The 23,861-nt window shown below is 45.8% G+C and overlaps 1 protein-coding gene across 1 annotated transcript; it reads left to right on the forward strand.

The window, feature by feature from the left end:
• Positions 1–16,016: 16,016 nt before the first annotated feature.
• ARSI (arylsulfatase family member I) lies at positions 16,017–23,657 on the forward strand. The gene is made up of 2 exons (XM_083424445.1): positions 16,017–17,341; positions 21,715–23,657. The coding sequence occupies exons 1-2, from the start codon at positions 16,998–17,000 to the stop codon at positions 23,111–23,113; spliced, it is 1,743 nt and encodes a 580-aa protein (XP_083280571.1). The 5' UTR covers positions 16,017–16,997; the 3' UTR covers positions 23,114–23,657.
• The last annotated feature ends 204 nt before the right edge of the window (positions 23,658–23,861 follow it).

Raw genomic sequence — 23,861 nt, forward strand, 5'->3', positions numbered from 1 at the left:
CATGGCTTTGGCAGTTGGCAAACTGCCTCTTGTTAACTCACACATAATTTACCACATTTTAAAGATTATTATTATTATTTTTAAAAACCCAAAGCAAAATAATAACGGGGCCCGGGGCAAGAACGAAACCGACCCAAGGCCTCTGTGAAGGTTATGCCACCAACCCGCACACTTCTGGGCATTTGCATTTTACCTCGTAAAACTATGTCTGCCAATGGGTTATGCGTATTAGCCGTGCATGTTTCTCAGCTGCCCTGATATACCGTAAGAGCTACACAGCATCATTCCCAGTCAGCGTTTTTATAAAATTAACCCTTCCTGTGAAAGCTAGCCCTTTGGCACTTCAATGCTGTCTTTCTCTCCGGACTCAATGGAGCATTATTAGCGGCAGGATTATTGAAAGCAGAACCCTTGGGCTTTACAATGAAAGCTCTGTGCAAGGCAAGATGTTGCACAAGCTGTTTGCACGGGCTGTTGGTTCCCTTCCCGTTTCCCCACCCACCCCACACCCTTTTAACCTCCCATCCCACCTAACGTGAAGTCAAAACGAATATATGAAAGGGGTTTAATAAGTCCCATATCACCTTCCTTATAGCAAGACTTCTGACCTAACAGGCCAATGGGGTCCAGACCTAAATTGCAGAGGGCATTGATCTCCTAGCTTTAGATCTTTAAGGGCTTCCGTTCTCCTCTAGCCAGTGTGTAGCCTCTCCTCACCCCCTCTGCTTTTATTGGGCTTTTGATTAAAGGGTCTGGGCAAGTCAGAAACACAAATAAAAAGTCAAAGAAACTCCTTTGAAATAACTCAGACCTAACCGATGACTCCAGAGCTCCATGGCTGTTAGGTTTGCTTTGGCTTAGCCATTATGGGTCTTGCAGATTATTTTCAAACTTTTTTTTTCTTCCAATCCTAGATTTTTCTCTTAGAACTGTTATTTGTGTGAGCTGTGATTTAGTATTGGTAGCACATCTCATTCTTTCATAATGAATTCCTTCTATAGTATCGGATTTTAAAAAATAACCAGAGAAGATGTACACATCTAGATAGCAGGAGTGCATGGATTTCAAGGAGCAAATGCTATTTTTAAGAGACTTCTGGTTCTGGGAGAGTTCAACTCCATGCTGAGGTGACTGGGTCTGGAGTAGCTCAGGACTTCATGACTGCCATGGGACTGTCCCAACATGTCACTGGCCCAACACATGTGGCAGGCCATACTCTGGACCTTATTTTCTCCTTGTTGTTTTTTCATAAATTGATTTGATGTGCTTGGATGACAGAACGCTTTGAACCACTTTAGCTGTGTAAACCTGAAGCTCTGGAACATGGTTGAATCTGTCCCACAAAATATTGTAGTCACAGTCTGGTCAATGCAGTTTACTATATCTAGTTTGGGAGTCAATCCTATGCATGTATAAGAACATGCTGTAATTTGCAAACTCTTTAGGAGAACCCCAACCATCCTTTTTATCGTGCATTTATGATGATTTGTGCTCATGATGCTATTGGGGCAGTCATATATAATCCCACTTTTAATAATAATAATAATAATAATAATAATAATAATCTTTATTGTGGTCCATCAATAAAGTTCCTACAAAAGTTTTTGGGTGGTCATGTTGCTTCATTTCCAATCAGTTCATATCCCATAACTTCATAACTTTTTATGCCATAAATGTACCGGTTTATTTTTATCCCTCTTTTCTTGTACTATACAGCCCCTACAGCCAGCAATAATGTGGTAACATTGAGGAAGCATCGCAGAACTAGCCATTGCCTAAGTCAGTGTTTCCCAAACTTGGGTCTCCAGCTGTTTTTGGACTACGATTCCCATCATCCCTGACTGCTGCTAACCAGGGATGATGGGAGTTGTAGTCCAAAAACAGCTGGAGACCCAAGTTTGGGAAACCGGCGTTGACCAAACTCCAGTCTAGGAAACAAACCTCTGAACATTCTTGAGCACCCCAGAAGTTCGTCTGAGCTTGGACTTTCAGTTTTCAGCAGTAAGGACCACTTTTGAAGACAATGGCATGATACAGTTTCTACTTTTTCACCGGCCAGTTGAAGGATATGAGTAAAAATATCCCATTACTACTCCCAGTTCTGAAGATGTTGCAGTGAAAGCTTGGAATGGAAGTGTTGTGGCTCTTCAGATGCCAGTTCTGTGATAACTGGTAAAAAAAAAGCTGACACTTTCATGGCAATTCTTGCAATGTGATACGTCAGAAATTACTGGATCTGCGAATTAGGTCAGAGCTTTCCTTCCCACTGGCTACACTGACTCATTCCTGTTAAGCCAAAGCCAAGGCCAGGAGAATCAACAAGCGCTCATGATCTTCCTTTTAGGCAGCCATCAACACCGACGAAGCATTCCTTGCTGTCAAAAAGTGCCTCCATAGTGTCGCTATTTTTCAGGAGAGATTAAAGCTCATAATGGAAATCTAGGTTTGCGCAATTAATGTGGATTAAAGTGCTCCATTGCCCTGGCACACTTTCTTCATGCCATGCATCATTTTAATAACCTTCTATCATGTCACCTCTGACTTGCTTTCTACCGAAGCTACAAAGTCCCAAATGCTGCAACCTTTCCTCATACAGAGGAGTTGCTCCATTCCCCTAATCGTTTTGGTTGCCCTTTTCTGAACCTGTTGCAGGGATATTGCATTTCCTTAGCAATTGCACCTTAGTTGTCGCTGGAGTATTTTATTTAAGAATTTAATAGTTTTAATCCCGCCTAATACTTTAATCCCGCCTAATAGTTTTAAAAACAGTGTACCCTATGGGCAACATAGGAACAATATCCATTAAAACCAAAGGTAAAGGTAAAGGTACCCCTGATCGTTAGGTCCAGTCACGGATGACTCTGGGGCTGCGGTGCTCATCTCACTCTATAGGTTGAAGGAGCCGGCGTTTGTCCGCAGACAGCTTCCGGGTCATGTGGCCAGCATGACTAAGCCACTTCTGGCGAACCAGAGCAGTGCACAGAAACACCATTTACCTTCCTGTCAGAGCGGTACCTATTTATCTACTTGCACTTTGACATGCTTTTGAACTGCTAGGTGAGCAGGAGCTGGGACCGAGCAACGGGATCTCACCCTGTCACTGCCGACCTTCTGATTGGCAAACCCTAGGCTCTGTGGTTTAGACCACAGTGCCACCCGCATCATTAAAACCAAACGACAACCCCAAATCAATAAAAAAAATATAACAGTATAGAACCACATAAAAATATTTAAAAGCATATCAAGCAAAGATTCAGGGGATTCATACACAAAACAGGGTCAAGGAAAGCTGGGCCAAAAGATATGTATTTACAAGACGCCTGAAACAAATGAGGAGGACCAACTGAAATCAATAGACTTAAATCCATTTACTGTAATGAGTAATCAGTATGACGAACATTTAACATTGCCAAATGTTAATTTGGCAGCAAAGCTAAATTCAGCTTCCCTTTCAGGAAAAATAACAGCTTTGGAGAGTGGGGAAGGTTTTTGTTTGGAAAAAGACACTGGGGGTGAGGGAATGTAAGCACCCTCTTTTCAGATCCATTGTGAGCTGCTAATAAAGACCAGACAAGCAGACCTTTGAAATCCATACCATTGCATATATTACACATTCCCGCGGTTTCCTCCTTCACAAACTACTGGCTTGGAGAGAAAAATATATATTTTAGACAAGGTAGCACATTAAGAGGAATGCGCCATATATCTCTGATCCCTGATGAAAAATGAATCATACATCCATAGTAAAATATATAAACTAGATAAATTAATAGAGGGAAATGAAGTAAAGACAATGGAAGTGTGTTTAAGAGTGAACATATATTTGCTGCATGCTGTGCATTCAAACTATTTCCATCATGAAAAGTACATATTTTGGTCCTTGGTCCAGTCTATGGGTATGTTTACATGCCAGATTGGTATACTTTACTCATTGAGATGTTGATTCCATTACATTCCCCAAGTCAGTCTTCCCCCTCTTGGTGTTTGAAGAGCAGTTCATTTTCACTGCTCCTTTACCTTCAGAATTTATTCTCTCATACAGGTAGGCAGATGCCATGGTACCAGTGGCGTAGCGCGAGTTGTTAGCACCCGGGGCAAGGCAAGTAATTTGCGCCCCCTAACCCGTGGATTTGCGCCCTCTAACCCTAACCCCCAGATGTTGCGCCCGGTGCGGCCAGCCCCCCCTGCACCCCCCACGCTACGCCACTGCATGGTACTGAAAGAGGTGAGCAAAACAATGTGTGTGGTTTCCCCCGCCTACGTACCCTTAGCATGGATAAGGGCTGCCCTGCAGGTGGCAATCTCCCCCTCATACCTGCCCTATAGGCAACTTCACATATCACAGATGCTAATGGATATGTGACTTTATAGCCTGCAAACTATAAAAAGATTTGAATGAGGGTGAGGTGGGGTGAACCATCTACACCACCCTGAGATTTAAAAAATGTAGCAATTAAACATTATTTAAAATGTTGTTGCATGATAAAAGGTTATCGCATCAGCTGCGATCCAGCCAGTGCATGATTTGGGACGGATCTAAAAACCCGGTACTGAATTCCTTTGAGGTGACATATCAAGCTTATGTTGCTGTCAAAGCTGGCTTTGAATATTACCAGAGTACTTGTTGACTAGCAAGAGCTGTCAGAGGAACAACACGGTGTCAGCATTAAACTATCCAGCAGCTCAACAAAAAGAGGCTAGGCTGTTTTACTGATTGTCAGAACGATTATGAGTAACACAAATGGACATGACCTTAAGGTGTTTCCCACACACCGTTGTTTTCCGACAGTGTCTGGAGAAATCTGAGAAATGCTAACACCTACCACAATTATGTTGAAGCCTGTAACTGCAACTGGACATGCATCTCAACAACCGGAGCTCTCACTGTACAGTGTACAGCCCAGCCAATCATTGAGGGTCCTGGGATTTCAATGAGCAGCCACTCCTCTATGGCTCCTAAATCTTTTCTTTTCATCTAATTGCAGTAGTTAATACATTCATATCCTACGTTGCCTTCTAGAAGTTCAGTAAGCACAGTGCACACAGGACCGCCCTATTTCACCATCTCAGCTGGTAAATTGGTCTTAGAGACACTATGTTCAGACCTCTTGGGAGGGTATCTCTCTTCTACCCCCAACCTCATAGAATCATAGAAGAGTTGGAAGAGACCACAAGGGCCATCGAGTCCAACCCCCTGCCAAGCAGGAAACACCATCAGAGCACTCCTGACATATGGTTGTCAAACCTCTGCTTAAAGACCTCCAAAGAAGGAGACTCCACCACACTCCTTGGCAGCAAATTCCACTGTCGAACAGCTCTTACTGTCAGGAAGTTCTTCCTAATGTTTAGGTGGAATCTTCTTTCTTGTAGTTTGGATCCATTGCTCCGTGTCCGCTTCTTTGGAGCAGCAGAAAACAACCTTTCTCCCTCCTCTATGTGACATCCTTTTATATATTTGAACATGGCTATCATGTGTGTGTGTGTGTGTGTGTGTGTGTGGCCTCATACACAACACTGCTTGAGAATTCTAAGAAACAAAAAAAGTGCTTTTTTAAAACTAGAGGTTAAATTTAGTGCCATTTTTAAAGGTTCAGTCCACCATATTGATTCATAATGGCATCCAATTGATTGCCGTTAAATAAATGCTAAAATTGTACATGTTAGTAAAAACGTTAGTAAATTTTAAAGTGCTTAAAGCACTTTTTGTTAATCTCAGTAATGAATCCAGTCATATTGGCCAGAATTATTATCATTAGTGGTATCATATTACAGATGGAGTGAGAGAGCTAGAAAGCCAGATAGTTGTAAAAGGTAAACAGTATGACATTATGACTCAAGTGTACATCTTGGTTTTCACTGCATATGTTTAACAGTGCAGCTGATGACAAAGGATGTCCTTGGACAAAGGATGACCCCCCCCCCCAAAAAAGCATAAGTAGCAACTGCTCTTTTCACTGGATTAATTTTCCATCTTTCCCCTCAATCTGTCAGGTATGAAAAACAAGAGTTGCATTTAGGCAGCACTGCATTCCATTTTCTTACCTGACATTTCCTTACCTGATAATTTCCACATTTTATGTGATTTTTCACATGACATAAAAGCCCCTTCAGAAAAATCAAGTGGAATCTAGTAGAAGTCTAGCACTTATTTCCATGTTAACTCCTTCCAGGGGAAAAAAATATATGTTTGCAGCCCCATTAATGCAAAAGGTCATTGGAGTTTTGCACTGTAATTTCCCCCACCATTTCCATGGATCATATGATGTGATAAAATTTGGAGTGCTATTCCAGCATACAGCTACTTTTTGGCATTTCCCTGGGCATGTTTCCTTGGAGGGAACAGAAGCATGCATGCACATAAAGGGTGCTGACACACTTAATGATGTATGCAGTTGTGTCACACCACACCCACTGGTGTGAATGGAATTTAGCACAACATGGTGGTCTTTTGATCAAAAAACAGGCACTGCAGTACAACGGGAACATTAGAAACTTGGACAGAATACTAGTATTGTAACCAGGAAAATGAATGCAACAATCCTCACATCTGAATGCACTCAGATTTGTTAATTGTCATATGTTTTGATCACTTTTGAATCTGGATCTCTTCAGAAAGGGATTCCCAGACTATTTCACTCCACTGGTGCCCACTGTCTCTTTCCTGACTTCAGAACTTTCAGCGTTCAATAAAAAGCACACCAAAATCTTAAAAACCCAAGAGATTCCAAAATGAACTAGGCTCTGGGCAATGTTTCAGCTTATGTTCTCATAAATGTATTTTCTCTTTGTAATGGCTTTACTGGTTATTCTCATTCTCTCCAAATCCTTACACTGCTCAGAGGCCAAATTCTGCATTTTGCCAACTTCAGCATGAAATTAAGAACGTAAGAGCAGCCTTGCTGGATCAGACCAAAGGCTTATCTAGTACAGCATGTCATTTCCCACAAGGTCCAACCAGATACTTTTGGGGAGCCCACAAGCTGGACATGAGGGCAGCTTGTTCCCTAGTAGGCATCAGTTCTGGGTCATACCAGCATAACTGAGACCTCTCTTTAGGAGATAGCAGTCTGGTGAAATTTTAACAAAACACATTGTCAGGGGTTCAGGAGCAGAGGCACAGGATAAGGAGGAAATGGAGAGTGAAGGGGAGGAGTCCGAAGGAAATGTCAGCGATGACAGCGATCCGAGGTCTCTGAGTCTTTCCAGTGAATCGGACGATTCACAGAAAGGAGCTCCCATGGTCAGGGCAAGGGGAGTGCCCAGGGGCACACCTCGGGAAGAAGGGGGCAGAGGGGACTCAGAGAGTAGCAGTTGGAAATCCGGGCCCACGTCCCCCCCAGAGTGCAGTAGGGGGGAGGAGTCCCAGGCATCGGGAGAACATGAGGCAGGATTGACCACACCTCCGTCGGGGAGTGAGGAAACGGTCATCAGGAAAGTTAAACGCGCGCGCGCGCCAAGTTCAAATGTACAGGAGGGAGGCACAGTTGGCAGCCCGGGAAGAGAGCCAGGTCCTAAAGCCCGCCGAAGAGAGCGGGAGGAGTCAGGGGGGTCATCGTCAGCCTCAGAAGAATCCAGGGAGACAGGGGCCCCAGAGGGCAGCAGGACCCAGAGGAGAAAGAAGAGGTGGAGTAAAGCTAGAGTCTTAAACTGGTGCACAGGGGGCGGAGACTCAGATGGAGCTTCGCCGGTCTAAAGCCTAGACGTAGAGCTGGAGCGCTGCGGCGTGGAAATGGAAACTGTACTTCAATAAAGACTTTTGTACATAAATACCAGCCAGCGTTGGTCCTCTGTGAGCTGGGACCAGGAGCCAGCCCTGACACACATGAAAACTGCTTATGAGCATTGAGAAATCAGTATACTAAATTTAGTGTAACTCACAGGCAGTGGCATAGCGTGGGGGGTGCAGGGGGGGCTGGCTGCACCGGGCGCAACATCTGGGGGGGGGCGCTCGCACTCGCAGCTCTCTAGTGGAAGAGACTCGAGTGCTAAAATCCACGGGTTAGGGGGCACAAATTACTTGCCTTGCCCCGGGTGCTGACAACCCACGCTACGCCACTGCTCACAGGGTTGTTTGGGGTAAAAGTGAGGACCACGTACAGTATACTGTCCTGAACTGCTAAGGAGGGCAGGATAATAACGAGTGAAAATGATATACTGAGATGTAGGGTGGGAAAATGCTTCATAAGGGAACTTTAGGGGCAAAAATATTTCATAAGGGAGAGACAATGAGATGATTCTATGACATGGGAGTCCTCCTAGGTTTATAGCTAGAACATAGATTCTAGAAATAGAGGCTCCAGACAAGCCACCATTTCTCAGGCTCTACCTGTAATGTGATGTTGATAATTTGGGCCTACTTTTTGGAGTTGTCATAAAAATCACTGAAGTGAAATACTTTAAGCACTTTGAGGAAACACTGCATTAATACTAAGAATTTCCCCCTTTTCTTCAAGTATGTTGCATTTCATGCTGGCACTTCTCACCACCCAATCATGTTTTTGGCCTAATAAATGGTTAACCGGTTGAGAAATGAATTCATGTGCCTTGTGCTGCTATGTTTGAGATCAACGATAACATTCTGTATCATTGTCTGGACCAAATGAACTTTGTTTATATGAATCACCCTTCTGATTCATGTTGTGGATGCAATTCTACCATTTGCGTAATTGCTGTCGTGGAACTCCAACAGAGTCCTTCGGTCCTTTTATATGGTATCCTTCATCAAGAATGGCTCTGGCCATGTGGTGTGTTCAAAGCATATAATACATTTCCTCCCTGGGCTCCTTTGGAAGGAAGGATATAAATGTACTATATAAATAATTTCTGAGACTATTTCACTGAAAGGTGGTTTACCATTGTTTAAAATAAATAATAAGTGGCCAGCTTGCTTCATCCCATTGCTAGATTGATTTACTGCCTGTGGTGTGCTGGAAAATCCTGCACTCCCATTGCCACCCCCATTGCAAGTTGGTAATCATTTTGGTTGCATGACATAGGTATCAGATGGCTGTTTTACTTTGTGTCCAGCTATAATAAGCACTGAGCTAACAACATAACTAGGCAAACTATTGGTTGTGTGAAGCAGCCCCAAGGTGGCAACTGTTATATAATAGGGAGTGCTGCAATTGTTCTTCTCAAACATGTGTTCTGAAAGCTACACAGTGCAGTACACAAAACAAAAACTGTATCACTCCCATGTTGACACTTTTGAAACCCCATTTCTACAAATCCACCTCATTTGTATCCCCAGTGCGGTAGTACCAACAGATCCTAATTTGCATTTAATATATATTCCAAGCTTTCTTCTCAATAAGGTGTGGAATTTGTGTTTGACTGTGGATTACACCAATCTGGACTGCAGGTGGGAACTGACATGACTGTACATTCCTTCATATAACAAATTGCTTCAATAAAAATACACTGTTGCTGTCACTCAATTTCTCTAAGTGGTGAAAAGGTGGGGGGTTTTTGCACAGCACTTATCTAGATTTGGTTCCCTTTGGAAGGTCACCGGGGGCTTGCTGGTATTTTGCTATATTGGCAATGTATTTACAAATATACAGCTTGAGCACTGATGGAGGCTCATCTTAAATATTCAAACAGAGGGCCAAAGTCCATTGCGTCCACATCAGATCTTTAGTGAGACAGCCAGTATCCCCAAATGGTGTCAGTCACAAAGCTCACAACACAGTTATTTCCCAGTGTCCCAGCTTCTATCCTCAGACGAAAGAATAGGAAATCAGCACTCTGCATCAGCTCAGGATACAGATTATAAGGCTCAAAAGATTCAGGCAGGTAGCTGTGGTGGTCTGACACAGTAGAAATATATATATAAAAATAAAAAAAGTTTTCCAGTAGCACCTTAGAGACCAACTAAGTGCATGCACATGAAAGCTCATACCAGGAACAAACTTGGTCTCTAAGGTGCTACTGGACAATTTATTTATTTTTATTTTTTTGTATTTCTGAGGCTCAAAAGGTACACCAGCAGAAACTAGGATACATGGCTAGGCAAAGATGTTGTCCCAATACTTGACATGCTGCCCCCTGTTTTGCTTTTAAAGGAACAGGGCAGGACCAGTCGTCTTCATGGCTCTCCTTCAAGGAGAGAAGACAGGGCTTGCAAATGAGCCCTTCTATAGGGAGAGTGGATCTGTTCATGCCAGTGCAGTTGCTGGTACATCCTTGGTGACAGGATTCTAGTCTAACCCTCTCCCTCTCCCTCTGCTTCTGATGCGGTCATTTAGCTCCTCAGCTACAGTGGGACCATCACACTCCAGAAGCAGGGTAGGGACTGCCTTGTGGCTACATCCACCCATGCCTCAAACTCCTCCTCCTCTGACAGATCCTTCCAAACTACCCCATCCCACTTGGCACCATGGGATCCATGACAACCGGGATCTTTCTCCATCTGCCCATACTTGAGCTGCAATTTCATAAGCAGCTGCCTAGATCATATCACATTTAGTGGGCTGATGTGTGTGTGCCTGCCCCTTTCTCAAAAGGTCGTTCCTATTCGAAATAGTTTTGTACCAAGAAATAATTGGATAATTATTGAGTTCCCATGGCAACACATTACCTATCATTGCCTAACAAAGGCCAGGCCAGACCTGCCTAGCAGATTCGCCCGATTTTAAGCAGTCCTTTTCCTGTCCAAACCCCAAGCCTGCAGCAGTTCATACAATTAGATATCAGGGAGGATTCTAGCTCAGCTTCTCCCCAACATGCTAGAACTGTGGATGAAGGAAAAGTCAGTTTTTGTGAGCCCCCACTTGCTGTCTGAAGTAGTCCTGCCTTGATACATTTTTAAACCTCTTCCAGCTTCCTTATGATCTCGTATCTCCAAGCGAGGCTCTTGCTTTCTCAGTTACCTCAAAATGGTAATAAGCCTTGAAAAGAAAACCTTACATTGTACTGTAATGCATTTGGTGATGTTACTGCTGCCGCTTCTTCAGATAACGCATTTCAGTGGGAAGCCACTTGGTAGTTTAATTCAAAAAATGAAATGTATAATAATATTGTTTGGGAGAACTTTCTTTGGGATTCTACCAAGTCTCTGAAGTCACGACACCATCAGCCTACATCAAAGGAATCAAATGCCAATAGCATACATGCTAAGAATTTCTTTTTCCAACTCTACAGTTCTATGATTCCATGAAAAAAAAAATTGTGCCTCTGTTGCAGCAAGGGAATAGGCATCATCCTGAGCCTAAATCACAGCAGTTCAAATACTTTTTTTTCAGTGATCTGGAAGTGAACTTGGGCTAAAAACCTCTTGGTTGACTTAAACATGAACTGGAAGTGAAACCCTAATTACAGTAAAAGCAGCAACCAACTCAGAATAAGTGGTTCAATGATCAGAAGCTCAGAAACCTTATCTAATCTCTCCACTAACAAACCAGAATGAATGCTCATTATAAGGAGGTTGGCTGGAAGCGGTACAAGTCTAGAACCCAGCTTTGGGTTTTTTTCCTCCTCTTTGGCCTTTGCCTCCTTTCCAGAGAGCTTTAAAAGAGCAAGCCTCTGGCCTGCAGTCCACCCCTCCATCTTCTCTCAGGCGGTTCCTGGTTCATTACCTGCACTGTTGAACAGGCACTGAGGAGTGCGAGACTCCCATGGTAAAGCGGGTGGCAGGTTCCTCAGGGAAATCTGGCTCAGGGGGCTTGTGTGTCCCTGACTCAGGGGGCTCCTGGCTGACAGGCCAACTTTTGAACCTGCCCCATTTGCGCTCTTGATCTAACTAGTCTCTCCCCTTTTGTCTTGGGGTGGGGGAAAAGATCTGAGAGATGCAGGTGTGTACCTGAAATTAGCTAAAATCATGTTCCTGCTATGTAAGCCAGTTTGGAAGGAATACAGTGGTACCTTGGGTTACAGACGCTTCAGGTTACAGACTCCGCTAACCCAGAAATAGTACCTCAGGTTAAGAACTTTGCTTCAGAATGAGAACAGAAATCGCATGGCGGCAGCGCAGTGACAGTGGGAGGCCCCATTAGCTAAAGTGGTACCTCAGGTTAAGAACTGTTTCAGGTTAAGAACGGACCTCCAGAACAAATTAAGTTCTTAATCTGAGGTACCACTGTATGTGGAAAATGAGATTCTGGAAGTTGTGGTATTTGTACATATAGTAGCATGTTTTAAAAATACATTTTTTAAAAGCTTTGCATTCGTTTGATATGAGTGACAGGGCGATCCTCAGTTTGACGTTAATCTGTCTGAAACGTATAAAAAATGGTTCATAGTGAATGAACTGGAACTGAGCCAAAGCGCAAAATACTGATGAACTGGAACCAGCAGAGACAAGTCATGTTAAATCCAGTCTGAAGGGAAATTCTTTACATGACCTAAGGATATACAAATGAGACAATTTAAAGAACTCCCAGGCTTTATAATAAACAGAAAAGATATAGCATCGTAGATTTTATTTCCAAAAAAGGAAAAGGAAAACATTGAAAGGAGAAAGCCCAGATTTTCGAAGCATTTATGGAAATGCATTGCTAGGACTAGAGTTTCTTCTATTTTAAAAATGTGCCTTTAAGAAGAGGTTGAAATGACAGAAGGTATACCACCACCTCAGTATGTTTTTACACACATTAGTGATTTCTTACAAAAGGCTTGTGTAGGTCACTTGATGGATTTGCATGTTTTCCTGGAGTTCTTCCTGCTGGGTTCAATAGGACTTAACTTTCTGGAAAGTGTTCATGAAGCTCCAGCGTAAATGAGACACAGAGAAGTCAAGGAATTTGGCAGGGAGCCATATTCAGCAAGTGAGAGGCTGAATCTGGGTGTCCCAGTTCTAGACTGGAGCCCTGAATGTGTGAGAGCACAAACTTAAGGGAGAAAATCTCAGTGCATTCAGCTGGACACATTCAGAAGCCTCCTGCTCAGAAACCTTGTGTTATCTGGGTTCCTGATCATGGGAAGGCTTCTAAGCATGCTAAGCTGAATGTGTTGAGAATCTCCCTTCTGAGCTAGAAAGAATGAGTCCAAGTGGTTTTTTTGCTTGCCCTGTGCCTTGCCCCACTCATTTCCCAGGGAAAACTCACACTTTGGTGTTAAACTGGAGCAAACTTTGATATCCACTGAATGAGATCAGTTTGCACCCATGAGAAATGGCCTAGACTGAAGAAACAATTGCCATGGTAAGGATGAGCACTTGCCAGCTAGTATCCACGGGGAGATGACAGAGGTCACTTCCAGATGGCCTGTTCATTGGGTATCAAATCCTGATCTGATTGAACAAAGTTTGAGGGCAGCTCAGACAGTACCCATTAACTATTCATTTGGATTTGTCTGTGGAGAGCTCATACAATGTTGTATTAAGTAATGGGTATTCAATACTCTCCAGTGTGTTTTCCCATCACTTTCCTTATTACAGAAGTCCAGTTTCATTTATTTATTGGAAGAGGGTTTGTTGCACAAGAACATCAAATTGATTGCACAACCTGAATTTAATTGCACATGATAGACTCAAGCTGCAAAATAGCAACCCAAATGCAGAAAGAGGGAAAAGTTATTTATCTGTCACACAGCTTTAAGAGAATTGAAACCATGTTTTGACATCTGACTCCCCACCATTGCTAGAAAGCAATTAAGGACAAACTGGGTCGGGAGCAAAGATGTGTTGAGGTTATGGCTCTCAATGGGGACTTTAGTCCTGCAAAATTTTACAGGGATGAATGAATACCTCCTAGAAATAGATCATCTCTTAATCCTCTGGTGGCAGTGATTTCACTAACAGCATTCAATTTTAGTCAGGGGTCAGCAAGACTGGACCCCACAACCTGTTTCCAACACCAGAGCTCAAACAGAGTGCACTGGAACATGTGCGGAGTGCAGAGCCTTTAGAAAAAGGAAAAAGAAGGTGCTTCCACATCTAGAAGGCTTTGAAGAATGGCTTTCAAGGCAAAAGGCCTTGAGGCTGGAGTCCTGACACCATCTCTTTTCAGATATAAAGTATCATTGTATGCATGTGTTTATGGACCATTCAGGTGCTCCACAGTAGTAGAGAGCCCTTTGCTGGCTTGCTAAGAGCAGATTTGCATAAGCCAAAGTCAGTCCTGGCCAGCTGCAGAGCCGCAGGGGTTGCTTAATTATTTTGTTGTGATTTCCAATCTGCCCTGCAGTGAGGTTAGTAAAAAAGGTTACTCACCTCATCACACACTGAAAAGCAATCTGTCTGCCCGATGGAGCAAGCCTGGGCTTTCATGGGGATTTTTAAAAATGGGATTTCCCCTGGCGTGACATTCACATTAGCTCTAGTTCAGTGCCATCAGCGTGATGTCTCATAATGGATGAGCCCTGCTACAGAGCGCTTAAGCTTACTGGGAGAACTACCCAGCTTGTTCTTCTGGACCTCTCAGTAGCTTTCATTAACCATGATATCTTTCTGGAGCAGCTCAAAGTGGTGGGGGTCACTGCAATTCAGTGGTTCCGCTCTTACCTCCAGGGCTGTTTCCAGAAAGTTGTTATGTGGGGGGCACTGTTAATCACCATGGGGCTTTTCCTGTGGTGTCCCACAGAGTTCCATCTCCCCCCCCCATGCTATTTCTTTCTTATTTAGAATACAATTAGGATAGTGGCAAAACAAAATTTCTAGTGCAAGACATTTGCAGCCTTTTTTAATTTATTTATAAAAAAAGGCAATCTATATGAAGGAGTTGTCATCAGGAGTTTTGGAGTGAATTGCTCACCGATAAACGGAATCTGAATCAGAAGAGGCAGCTCAGCTGCTAGACAGGCGTTAGGGGGGCAGTGATGGCCTGAATCCTGGAAGGAAAAAACAGAGGCGTTATTATGTGTTCCATGTTCTTGAGCCCAGGAGGTGAAAATAAAGCCTGTTCTGGATGTGACTGCACTCCCCTAGAAGGAGCAGCTTTGTGGCTTGAGGATACTCCTGGATCCAGCATTGCCACGTGAGGCCCACGTGGCTAGGGGTGCATATTTCCAGTTACGGCTGGTTTACCAGCTACAGCCTCTGTTGGGCAGAGATGACCCCATGGGCCACACACCCCACCTCCTAGCTGCCCTATGAGGGCTGCTGCTGCTGCTGCTGCTGCTGCACATGCACAGTCTCCCACGATTGCCCAAGACATTTTGGCACCTGAGGCAAGCCCCAAAATGGTGCCCTCCCCTCCAGGGAACAATGGATTAGTGAACCAAGGGGTGGGGAAGATCAGGATCTGGTGCCCCTGGGATCCTGCCGCCTGAGGCGGTTGCCTCACCTGGCTTGGACTGGCCCTGCTGATTTAGAAGGGTGCAAGATCAAGGTTTGAAGTCATGTGCTGATCAAGTGCTTGTAGGGAAGATTCCCTGCTTCAGACTATCCTGGCCAGTGGGAGTTTGGCCAGCGAATGCGGCCATATTTTCCCACTCGCACAATGGTAACTGGGTGACTTTTTGTTGTTTAGTCGTTTAGTCATGTCTGACTCTTCGTGACCCCATGGACCAGAGCACGCCAGGCACTCCTGTCTTCCACTGCCTCCCGCAGTTTGGTCAGACTCATGTTGGTACCTTCGAGAACACTGTCCAACCATCTCATCCTCTGTTGTCCCCTTCTCCTTGTGCCCTCCATCTTTCCCAACATCAGGGTCTTTTCCAGGGAGTCTTCTCTTCTCATGAGGTGGCCAAAGTATTGGAGCCTCAGCTTCACGATCTGTCCTTCCAGTGACCACTCAGGGCTGATTTCCTTAAGAATGGAGGTTTGATTTTCTTGCAGACCATGGGACTCTCAAGAGTCTCCTCCAGCATAATTCAAAAGCACTGGGTGACTTAGTGATACCTAAAAAGGACACCTGTCCAGCTCTCTAAGGCGAAAGGGGCAAGAGAAGAATTGGGGGAGGGTGCGCTGTGAGTGACTCACAAGTGGCGTTCAGACACACATACTGCGCGTTTAACAAACATGCATGAAGCGAGTCATGGGCCTGCACAGGCCCCCACCATGGAATACGTGAGGAGGGGGCTCCGCGTGTATTATTGTTCCTCCACAACCAGGAGATCCCGACTGGGCCACGTGGTTACATTTACAGCGTGGAAAAGTGCGCTTGCCTTGGCGGATGGGGCAGAAAAACGGGCGCCCCCCTGTGAGGCGTCGCGCAAATGCTGCTTGCTCAGCTTACCGCTTGCAGACTCTGCAGAGAGACGCTGCTGAGACCGCCTGGAAAAAGAACCGCTCTTAGGACCCGGGAAGATCCTCCCGGATGACTCCTTCGAATCAATGAGAGCCCTGGGAGGAGCCGGCGCTTGAGGCTCCCCATAAACCGGCCAATATCCTGGGCAGATGTTTTACAACTTCTTGCATTCTTCAGAGTTTGCTCAGGACGGGCTTTCCTGCCTGGCTGCGCTCTCCACATTTTGGGTTTCCCCCGGGTTGGTTGGACAGTGGAGGGTGGAGGGCGCGGAAGAGGAGGACGTTGACAAAGATCTGCGTGGATTTTCGAGGCGGGGGAGTTTTAAGATTACTATTATTATTCATCTCAAGGGGGGCTAATGATGCGATTCTGCCCTCGCCAGGGATCTCCGCCAGGGCAAAGCGCGGAGAGGGCAGGGAAGCCCCCGCTCCGCAGGCCAGGAGGGGGCGCAGCGGCGATGGGGGGCTGAACTCCCGCGCCACCTTCGGCAGGAGTAGCACGTGGAAAGATCCTGTCTCTCCAAAGGGGCTCCGGGACGCTCAGCCCGCAAACGGGGGCGGGGGCGGGGGAAGAGAGAATAAATAACGGCAAAGCCCCAACTTTTGGGCTTTCAAACCCCGAAGTCTTTGAGGGCGTCGCTCTCTCGTACCTTGGCTGATATTAACAATTGATACGATCGCTCAGGAGGATCCCGTTTGTGGCTTCCCCTGGATCGGCTGGAAAATTGTGAATCAAATCATAAAAGTTGCTTCAGGAAGCAAAATAGTTTTTTTGGGGGCGGAGAGAGGAGATCTGCTGCTGCCGAAGATGCCGGGGCTGCACTAGAAAGCGCTTCTTCCCGCTTTTAAATGCCTGCCGGCTCGGTCCAGCATGGCTGTGTATGCCCTCACCGGCTTCTCCCTCGTCAGCCTGCTGAGTTTCGGCTACCTCTCCTGGGACTGGATGAAGCCCGGCTTGGTGGGCGAAGTGCCCGGGGACCCGATGGGCAAGCCTCTCCCGGCGGCGGCGGCTGCTGCTGCTTCTGCCGCCCTGGCCAGGCCGCCCCACCTCATCTTCATCCTGACGGACGACCAAGGCTTCCATGACGTGGGCTACCACGGCTCCGATATCCAGACCCCGACGCTGGACAGGCTGGCGGCCGAAGGGGTGAAGCTGGAGAACTATTACATCCAACCCATCTGTACCCCTTCCAGGAGCCAGCTCATCACCGGCAGGTAAGGGCTCTGGGGCAGAGGGGGAGGACAAGCAACCAGACCCCCCCCAAAAAAACCCCCCCCCCCACACACAGAGCTTCTTATCAGGATGGTATGGTGTGTACACCCCCCCCCGTCCAATAATTTCACATGAAACACCTGGCAAGTGTTAGGACACGGAATTCAAAAGGTAAGGTGAAGATGCCCAGGGTTAGAATCATAGAATTCTAGAGTTGGAAGGGACCCCAGAATCATCGAGTCCAGCCCCCTGCAATACAGGAATATGCAACTGTCCCATACAGGGATCGAACCTGCAACCTTGGCATTATCAGCAGTACATAAAATAACAACTGGTATTATACCGGGGGCAAGATCTGCATGCTACTTGCTGGCGGTAACTCGACAGCGTTCTGTAAAATAAGAGCCAAGTGAGCAACTAGATTGAAAATAACAAAAAACAGATTTCAGGCAATTAAAGTTTTGCTTTTATTTCCTGGATGCTAAAGAAACTAGGACTTTATTTTTCTTTTTCTTTTTTTTGGAGTGGGGGCACAAACAATAACCCTAACTGGGTAAAATATATCACTTTATCAAAATAGTGAAATGCAGCGTGGTTGGTGTGTAGACAGTGTGACGATCACTGGGAGGGGATACTCATTCCGTTCAGTGAAGGCGCAATTTCATTGGATGGCTTCAAACAAGTCATCACAGCTCATTCACAGTACGGGGATCGCGCTGACCTAAGAATTTCAGTTAGGATGAATGATACATGTAGTTTGAAAAGCTTTTCTTCCATTAGGAGTACCATAGAAGGATGTAGTATGTAACAGGAGAAAGCACCAACCCTACCTCTAAGACAGAGTTAAGGCAGCTGCTTCAGAGACAGCTGTTTTGGGTTATCACAGAGGGGCAGCAGCAAATTGTTATTTATTTCTTTGTTTTATAATTGCTGTATTTTTCACTGCCAGGGAGGGATAGAGGCATTTGCAGGATTCTCTGCCTGTACAGTGGTACCTCAGGTTAAGTACTTAATTTGTTCTGGAGGTCCGTACTTAACCTGAAGCACCACTTTAGATAATGGGGCCTCCTGCTGCTGCTGCGCCGCTGGAGCACAATTTCTGTTCTCATTCTGAAGCAAAGTTCTTAACCTGAAGCAATATTTATGGGTTAGCGGAGTCTGTAACCTGAAGGGTATGTAACCTGAAGTGTATGTAACCCGAGGTACCACTGTAGTGTCAAAATAACTGGACCAGCCTTGCATCTTATGCTCCTTGACATGTGTGTGTGTGTGTGTGTGTGTGTGTGTGTTTGTAGTGGAGTCTTAGACAGCAAAATATATTTAGTCAGCCCTTCCAAACAGTAGTTCTTTGGGTGGATAAATCAGTGGCATTTGAAGACTATGCCCCACCTCTCTCTTTTAATTATGTCCTGGACAATTTATATGTTTCCATTTCCCTTAGCAGTAAGAGTGATTTATTTCCCCCCTTTCATTTTTATGAAGTACTTGGAGGCATGATCTGGCTCCTGTTATAAGAAAAGATACTGGGCTGAAAAGTACTGTAGATGTCAAGTGAAAAAAAGATTGCTTGCCTGCCAAGACACAAGAAGGAGAAAGCTGTGTAGAACCCTAAAGAAAACTACTTTTTAAAAAAAGTTTCTATCAGGAATGTGCCCCTGGGGCCTTTGGTTGCAATCCTGAGCTTCTCTACATGGATATACAGTCCATTGAAATCCACAGATAAATGCAGGGACTGTTGTAAATTTTGGTTCATGAGAGGGGGAATGCAGGCTCTTTTTTGTACTGTGTCTGCAACATGAGGATAGAATTAGTGTTCTATTAATGGGCATAATAATTTACTGACTGGTTGACTTCAGTGCCGTTAGTAAGAGCCTCACAGTCTGCCTTGCCCTGACGTCCATGGGTGGCACAGAAAGGGAAAGGTGGATCCTGACATCAAAACCCCAACAATATTGATGGGTGTGTGAATGACATTTCCCCTTCAGCATTCTTCTATTCAGTGGCAGCTATTTTGTAGGGAAGAAGAAATCTAGCATTATGACAAAGTATATTGTACAAACTGAGATTGTTTGCTGAACAAAAAACTCCCTTGGCCAACTGGAACAGAGCATCTAGATAGGGAAGATTATAATCATCATCATTTGTTAGTTGCTTTGTTCATGAAAATGATTCAAAGCGACTTAAAAACACAATAGAAAAAAACACAATAGAAAAAAAATCCAATGGAAATAAACACAGTCAATAAAAAACTAAAATCAAAATGTAATATAGCAACTCAAATAAAAGACAAGTGTAGCAGATCCTGCTCCATGGGCATAGCCAAGATGGGGGCAAGGGGGCAGCTGCCCCCTCTAAATCAAGTAAATCAATAAAAAAGAACTCTTAACTAGCTGAGGTTCTGCCCCCACCCCAACATAAATCGTGGCTACCCCCATTTCCTGCACCAGAAGAGACCATCTGAGGATTCTCCCAAACACTCTTTACTCTACACTCCCTTGTATTGCCAGTGTCTCAAACCACCAAAATAAGTAATATTCTGAATAAAAATTATGTTCTAACAGTAATCATTCCTCAAATGATTATGAAACGATCTGCAGTGTGAAAATCAGGAAGCAAAGAAACCTCCCTTATCCCATTTAAACAAGCACTTTTCAGTCATGGAACGGACAGGAGGGGCTGGTGTGACCTCTCCAGGCTATGCAGCCCAAACCAATGTAAGGGTAAGAAAGAGAGGCCAGAGTCAGCTGTGGTCACTCCTTCAAAAGGAGACTACATTTTGGACTGAGTAACAGGGTGAATGGAACAGACTCACTGTGAGTCACAATGATTTCATCCTGGGAAGACTTAACTCTACTTCCAAGGGATTGGACAGTCAGCAATGCCAGTTAAAAAGGGGGATCCTCTTTGTACCTGCCTGGAATAAATACAGGAAGAATACTTAAGAGCAGTTGGGTGAATAATTAGCATGTTGGCTGCAGTTTGAATTGCCTGCATGCCTAGGACAAGTTTGGAGGGCGTGTGAGGTCTCTCCCCCCTCCCCCCATGCAATCTGACTGCACATTAACCTGGGATCAAGTCCCATTGCATTCAGTGGGAATTACTTTGAAGTGCATAGGATTGCATTGCACAATAGTTTCTCCCTTCTGGCTGAGCCTATCTATCAAGGCTACCAGTGATAGTGGTGGGTGTGGTCAGATGATCAATAGCTGTGGCTCTTACCTTTGCACAAGAGACTACAATCCGGCCAAGCACAAGCCAGAGGCTTCCTCACCTCATCCCACATCTCTTCATTCAATCAATCACAATTCAAGGACATGTTCCAGCCAGGCAAAAATGTTCAAGGAGATTGCAGAGCATTAGTGACTGGGGAGGCCATGCAGGGGAGGTTCAATTGCTGTAAACACAGTGAGTCACTGGCACTTACCCAAAGGGGAAAGACGAGGTGTGGGAAGCTTGGCACGGCACGGCGCATGGTGACAGATCTAAGCCGACTCCTGCTGCCATGTACCGTTTCCCAGTTCACAATGTGTTACACCCTGCCCCCACCAGCAACCTGTACTGTTGGGAAAAGGGGAGAGCATTCAAGCCCCACCCACGCTGCCTCACTAGACACTACTGGGGCAGAGAAGGGCCTGGGAAAGGTTTGGCCTGGAGGGAACAATGTGGCCTAGAAAGAGTCCTGAGGGCTCAACAGAGAGGCCTGCAGGAATGTATTTGGCACCTAGGACAGAGGTCCCCAACGCCTGGTCAAAAAGCTTGGTATTAGAGCAAAAACAGGCAAAGAGTACTGTGTCACCTTAACTACTGAATGATGCATAATGGACTGAAGACTATGCTTATGCATCTGATGAGATGGATTCCAGTCTATGAAAGTTCATGCTATAATAAATCTATTGGTTTTTGAGGTGCCTCAAACCTGCATTTCTAGTCCTGGACAGCATGGTGAATAACATGGTGTGATAACAATGTGATTAGGGCTACAATATCATCATACAATATCATCAAGCAAATTGCTCTGCCAGTGCAAACATTTCTGCCTTCTCCCTCACCTGTGTGCTCTTCTGGGGCTCTCCCCCCCCCCAACCCTGAGCTAAGGGAAGCTTGGCCCCATGGCACTAGCAAAAGTCCTTGTGTGGGCTTCCACTGATGGGACTACTTAATTGAATCTGCTCCAATATATATACATTAGGTGTGCCTCCAATTTGAGAATCCTGAATATGCAGCCATGGGACCTTCAATAAACATTCTCAAGTGCACCTAATGCCCTGCAAGGGCAGATTTCCCCCTCGGGTTCTCTGCAAATGCAGAATGAGTGAAGGGCTGAACTGTTGCTATTAACAATTTCCCTTTCTGACGCCCTTTCCTCTCCTCCTAGGTACCAAATCCACACCGGCCTTCAGCACTCCATCATCCGTCCCCGGCAACCCAACTGCTTGCCCTTGAACCAGGTCACTCTTCCCCAGAAGCTGCAGGAAGCTGGCTATTCCACGCACATGGTGGGCAAGTGGCACTTGGGCTTCTACAGGAAAGAGTGCCTGCCCACTCGCCGGGGCTTTGACACTTTCCTTGGCTCGCTGACCGGGAATGTGGATTACTACACCTATGACAACTGTGACGGGCCGGGCGTTTGCGGCTATGACCTTCACGATGGCGAGAACGTGGCCTGGGAACAAAGTGGCAAATATTCCACTTTCCTCTATGCCCAGCGAGTCAACAAAATCCTGGCCACCCACAACCCCAAGGAGCCCATCTTTATCTACGTAGCCTTCCAAGCTGTGCACACACCACTGCAGTCCCCGAAGGAGTACATCTACCGCTACCGCTCCATGGGCAACGTTGCGAGGCGTAAATACGCTGCCATGGTCACGTGCATGGACGAAGCGGTGAAGAACATCACCTGGGCACTCAAGAAGTACGGCTACTATGAAAACAGTGTGGTCGTGTTCTCCACTGACAACGGCGGGCAGACCTTCTCCGGGGGAAGCAACTGGCCTCTGCGAGGCCGCAAAGGGACTTACTGGGAAGGAGGAGTTCGTGGAATTGGCTTTGTGCACAGCCCGCTGATTAAACGCAAGCGGAGAACCAGCAGGGCCCTGATTCACATCACGGACTGGTACCCAACTTTGGTGACCTTGGCCGGGGGCAACTTGTCCGAGGCAGACAGCTTGGACGGCTATAACGTGTGGCCAGCGATCAGCGAGGGCAAAGAGTCTCCCCGCACGGAAATCCTGCATAACATCGACCCTCTTTATAACCATGCTAAATATGGCTCTTTGGAGAGAGGCTTTGGCATATGGAATACGGCAGTGCAGGCCTCGGTGCGGGTAGGAGACTGGAAGCTTCTTACCGGAGACCCCGGTTACAGTGACTGGATCCCGCCACAGACTCTGACCAACTTCCCAGGGAGCTGGTGGAACCTGGAGCGTCTGACGGACGGCCTACGCAAATCTGTCTGGCTCTTCAACATCACCGCCGACCCGTACGAGCGCTACGATCTGTCAGACCAGAGGCCCGATGTGGTGAGGGCTCTCCTCATTAGACTCGTCCGCTACAACCAGACGGCCATTCCGGTCAGATACCCAGCAGAAAACCCTCGTGCCCACCCGGACTTCAACGGTGGCGCCTGGGGTCCTTGGGCGACGGAAGAGGAGGACGTGTGGGAGGGTGGACATGGAAAACTGAAAAATAAAAACCGGAAGAAGAAGTGCAAGATCTGCAAGCTGCGCTCCTTCTTCCGGAAGCTGAACACAAGGCTGATGTCCAACCGCATCTGAGAGAGTAAGGGTGGTGCCAGACGCAGCCTCAAGGGGGTGCAGTTCCAAATAGAATCCATGGGGCAGTTTAATCCCCACCCCCATACCTAGTGCGTGAAGTGGGTTGGGATGCTAGTCCACTTCTTTTCCAGTGGACATAGGGCCCCTCCAGGTGGCCTTTTTATTGAGCATTCATGGTGGTATCTGGGGAGTTATATGCAATCCTGCTTTCAATATGGTTTGCACCTGCAACAGTTTCGGGGTGGGCGGACTACTTTGTTTCCAGTTAGCGCATGTCCCGTAACTCCCTGCTGAGATCCTGCAACCTTTTATCCCCAAATATTCTGTTTTCTTTGTGTGGGTCTTGGTTTTCTTGCGCTAGAGTGCAAGAGTGTCCCTCTAGGTGGCAATAATGCGCTAACATTGGGGAAGCACTAATAAAGCGGAATGTTGTGTGAACAGTCCAGTATAAACCCACCACTGATGTACTATTCCTGCATCAATGACATGTTACAGAAAGAAATCCCGGTCTGGAAGGGCCTTTAATAAAGTTTGACCTAACCCACCTCACCTCCTTTTTTCTTCCACTCTAGATACTGTCCACAACAATGAATATTTTTACTGGGAAACTCTCCAGGACTTGTAATCTCTAATCTTTGAGAGCCTGCTTAGCCTCAGCAGGTTCTGGAGACTGTCCCTTCCCTTCCCTTCCTTATTTCAGAATGTTCCAAACCCATAGTTGTCAAGTGTCATCATGATTAATGAAGGT

Source organism: Podarcis tiliguerta (genome assembly GCF_965153285.1).
Source record: "Podarcis tiliguerta genome assembly, chromosome: 2".
NCBI lineage: Eukaryota > Metazoa > Chordata > Lepidosauria > Squamata > Lacertidae > Podarcis > Podarcis tiliguerta.

What these genes read in the sequence shown, in the direction of transcription:
- ARSI (XM_083424445.1), top strand. Translation starts at nt 16,998, where the DNA reads ATGGCTGTGTATGCCCTCACCGGCTTCTCCCTCGTCAGCCTGCTGAGT. An exon ending in AGCCAGCTCATCACCGGCAG is followed by an intron (nt 17,342 to 21,714) that starts GTAAGGGCTCTG and finishes CTCTCCTCCTAG; the next exon opens with GTACCAAATCCACACCGGCC.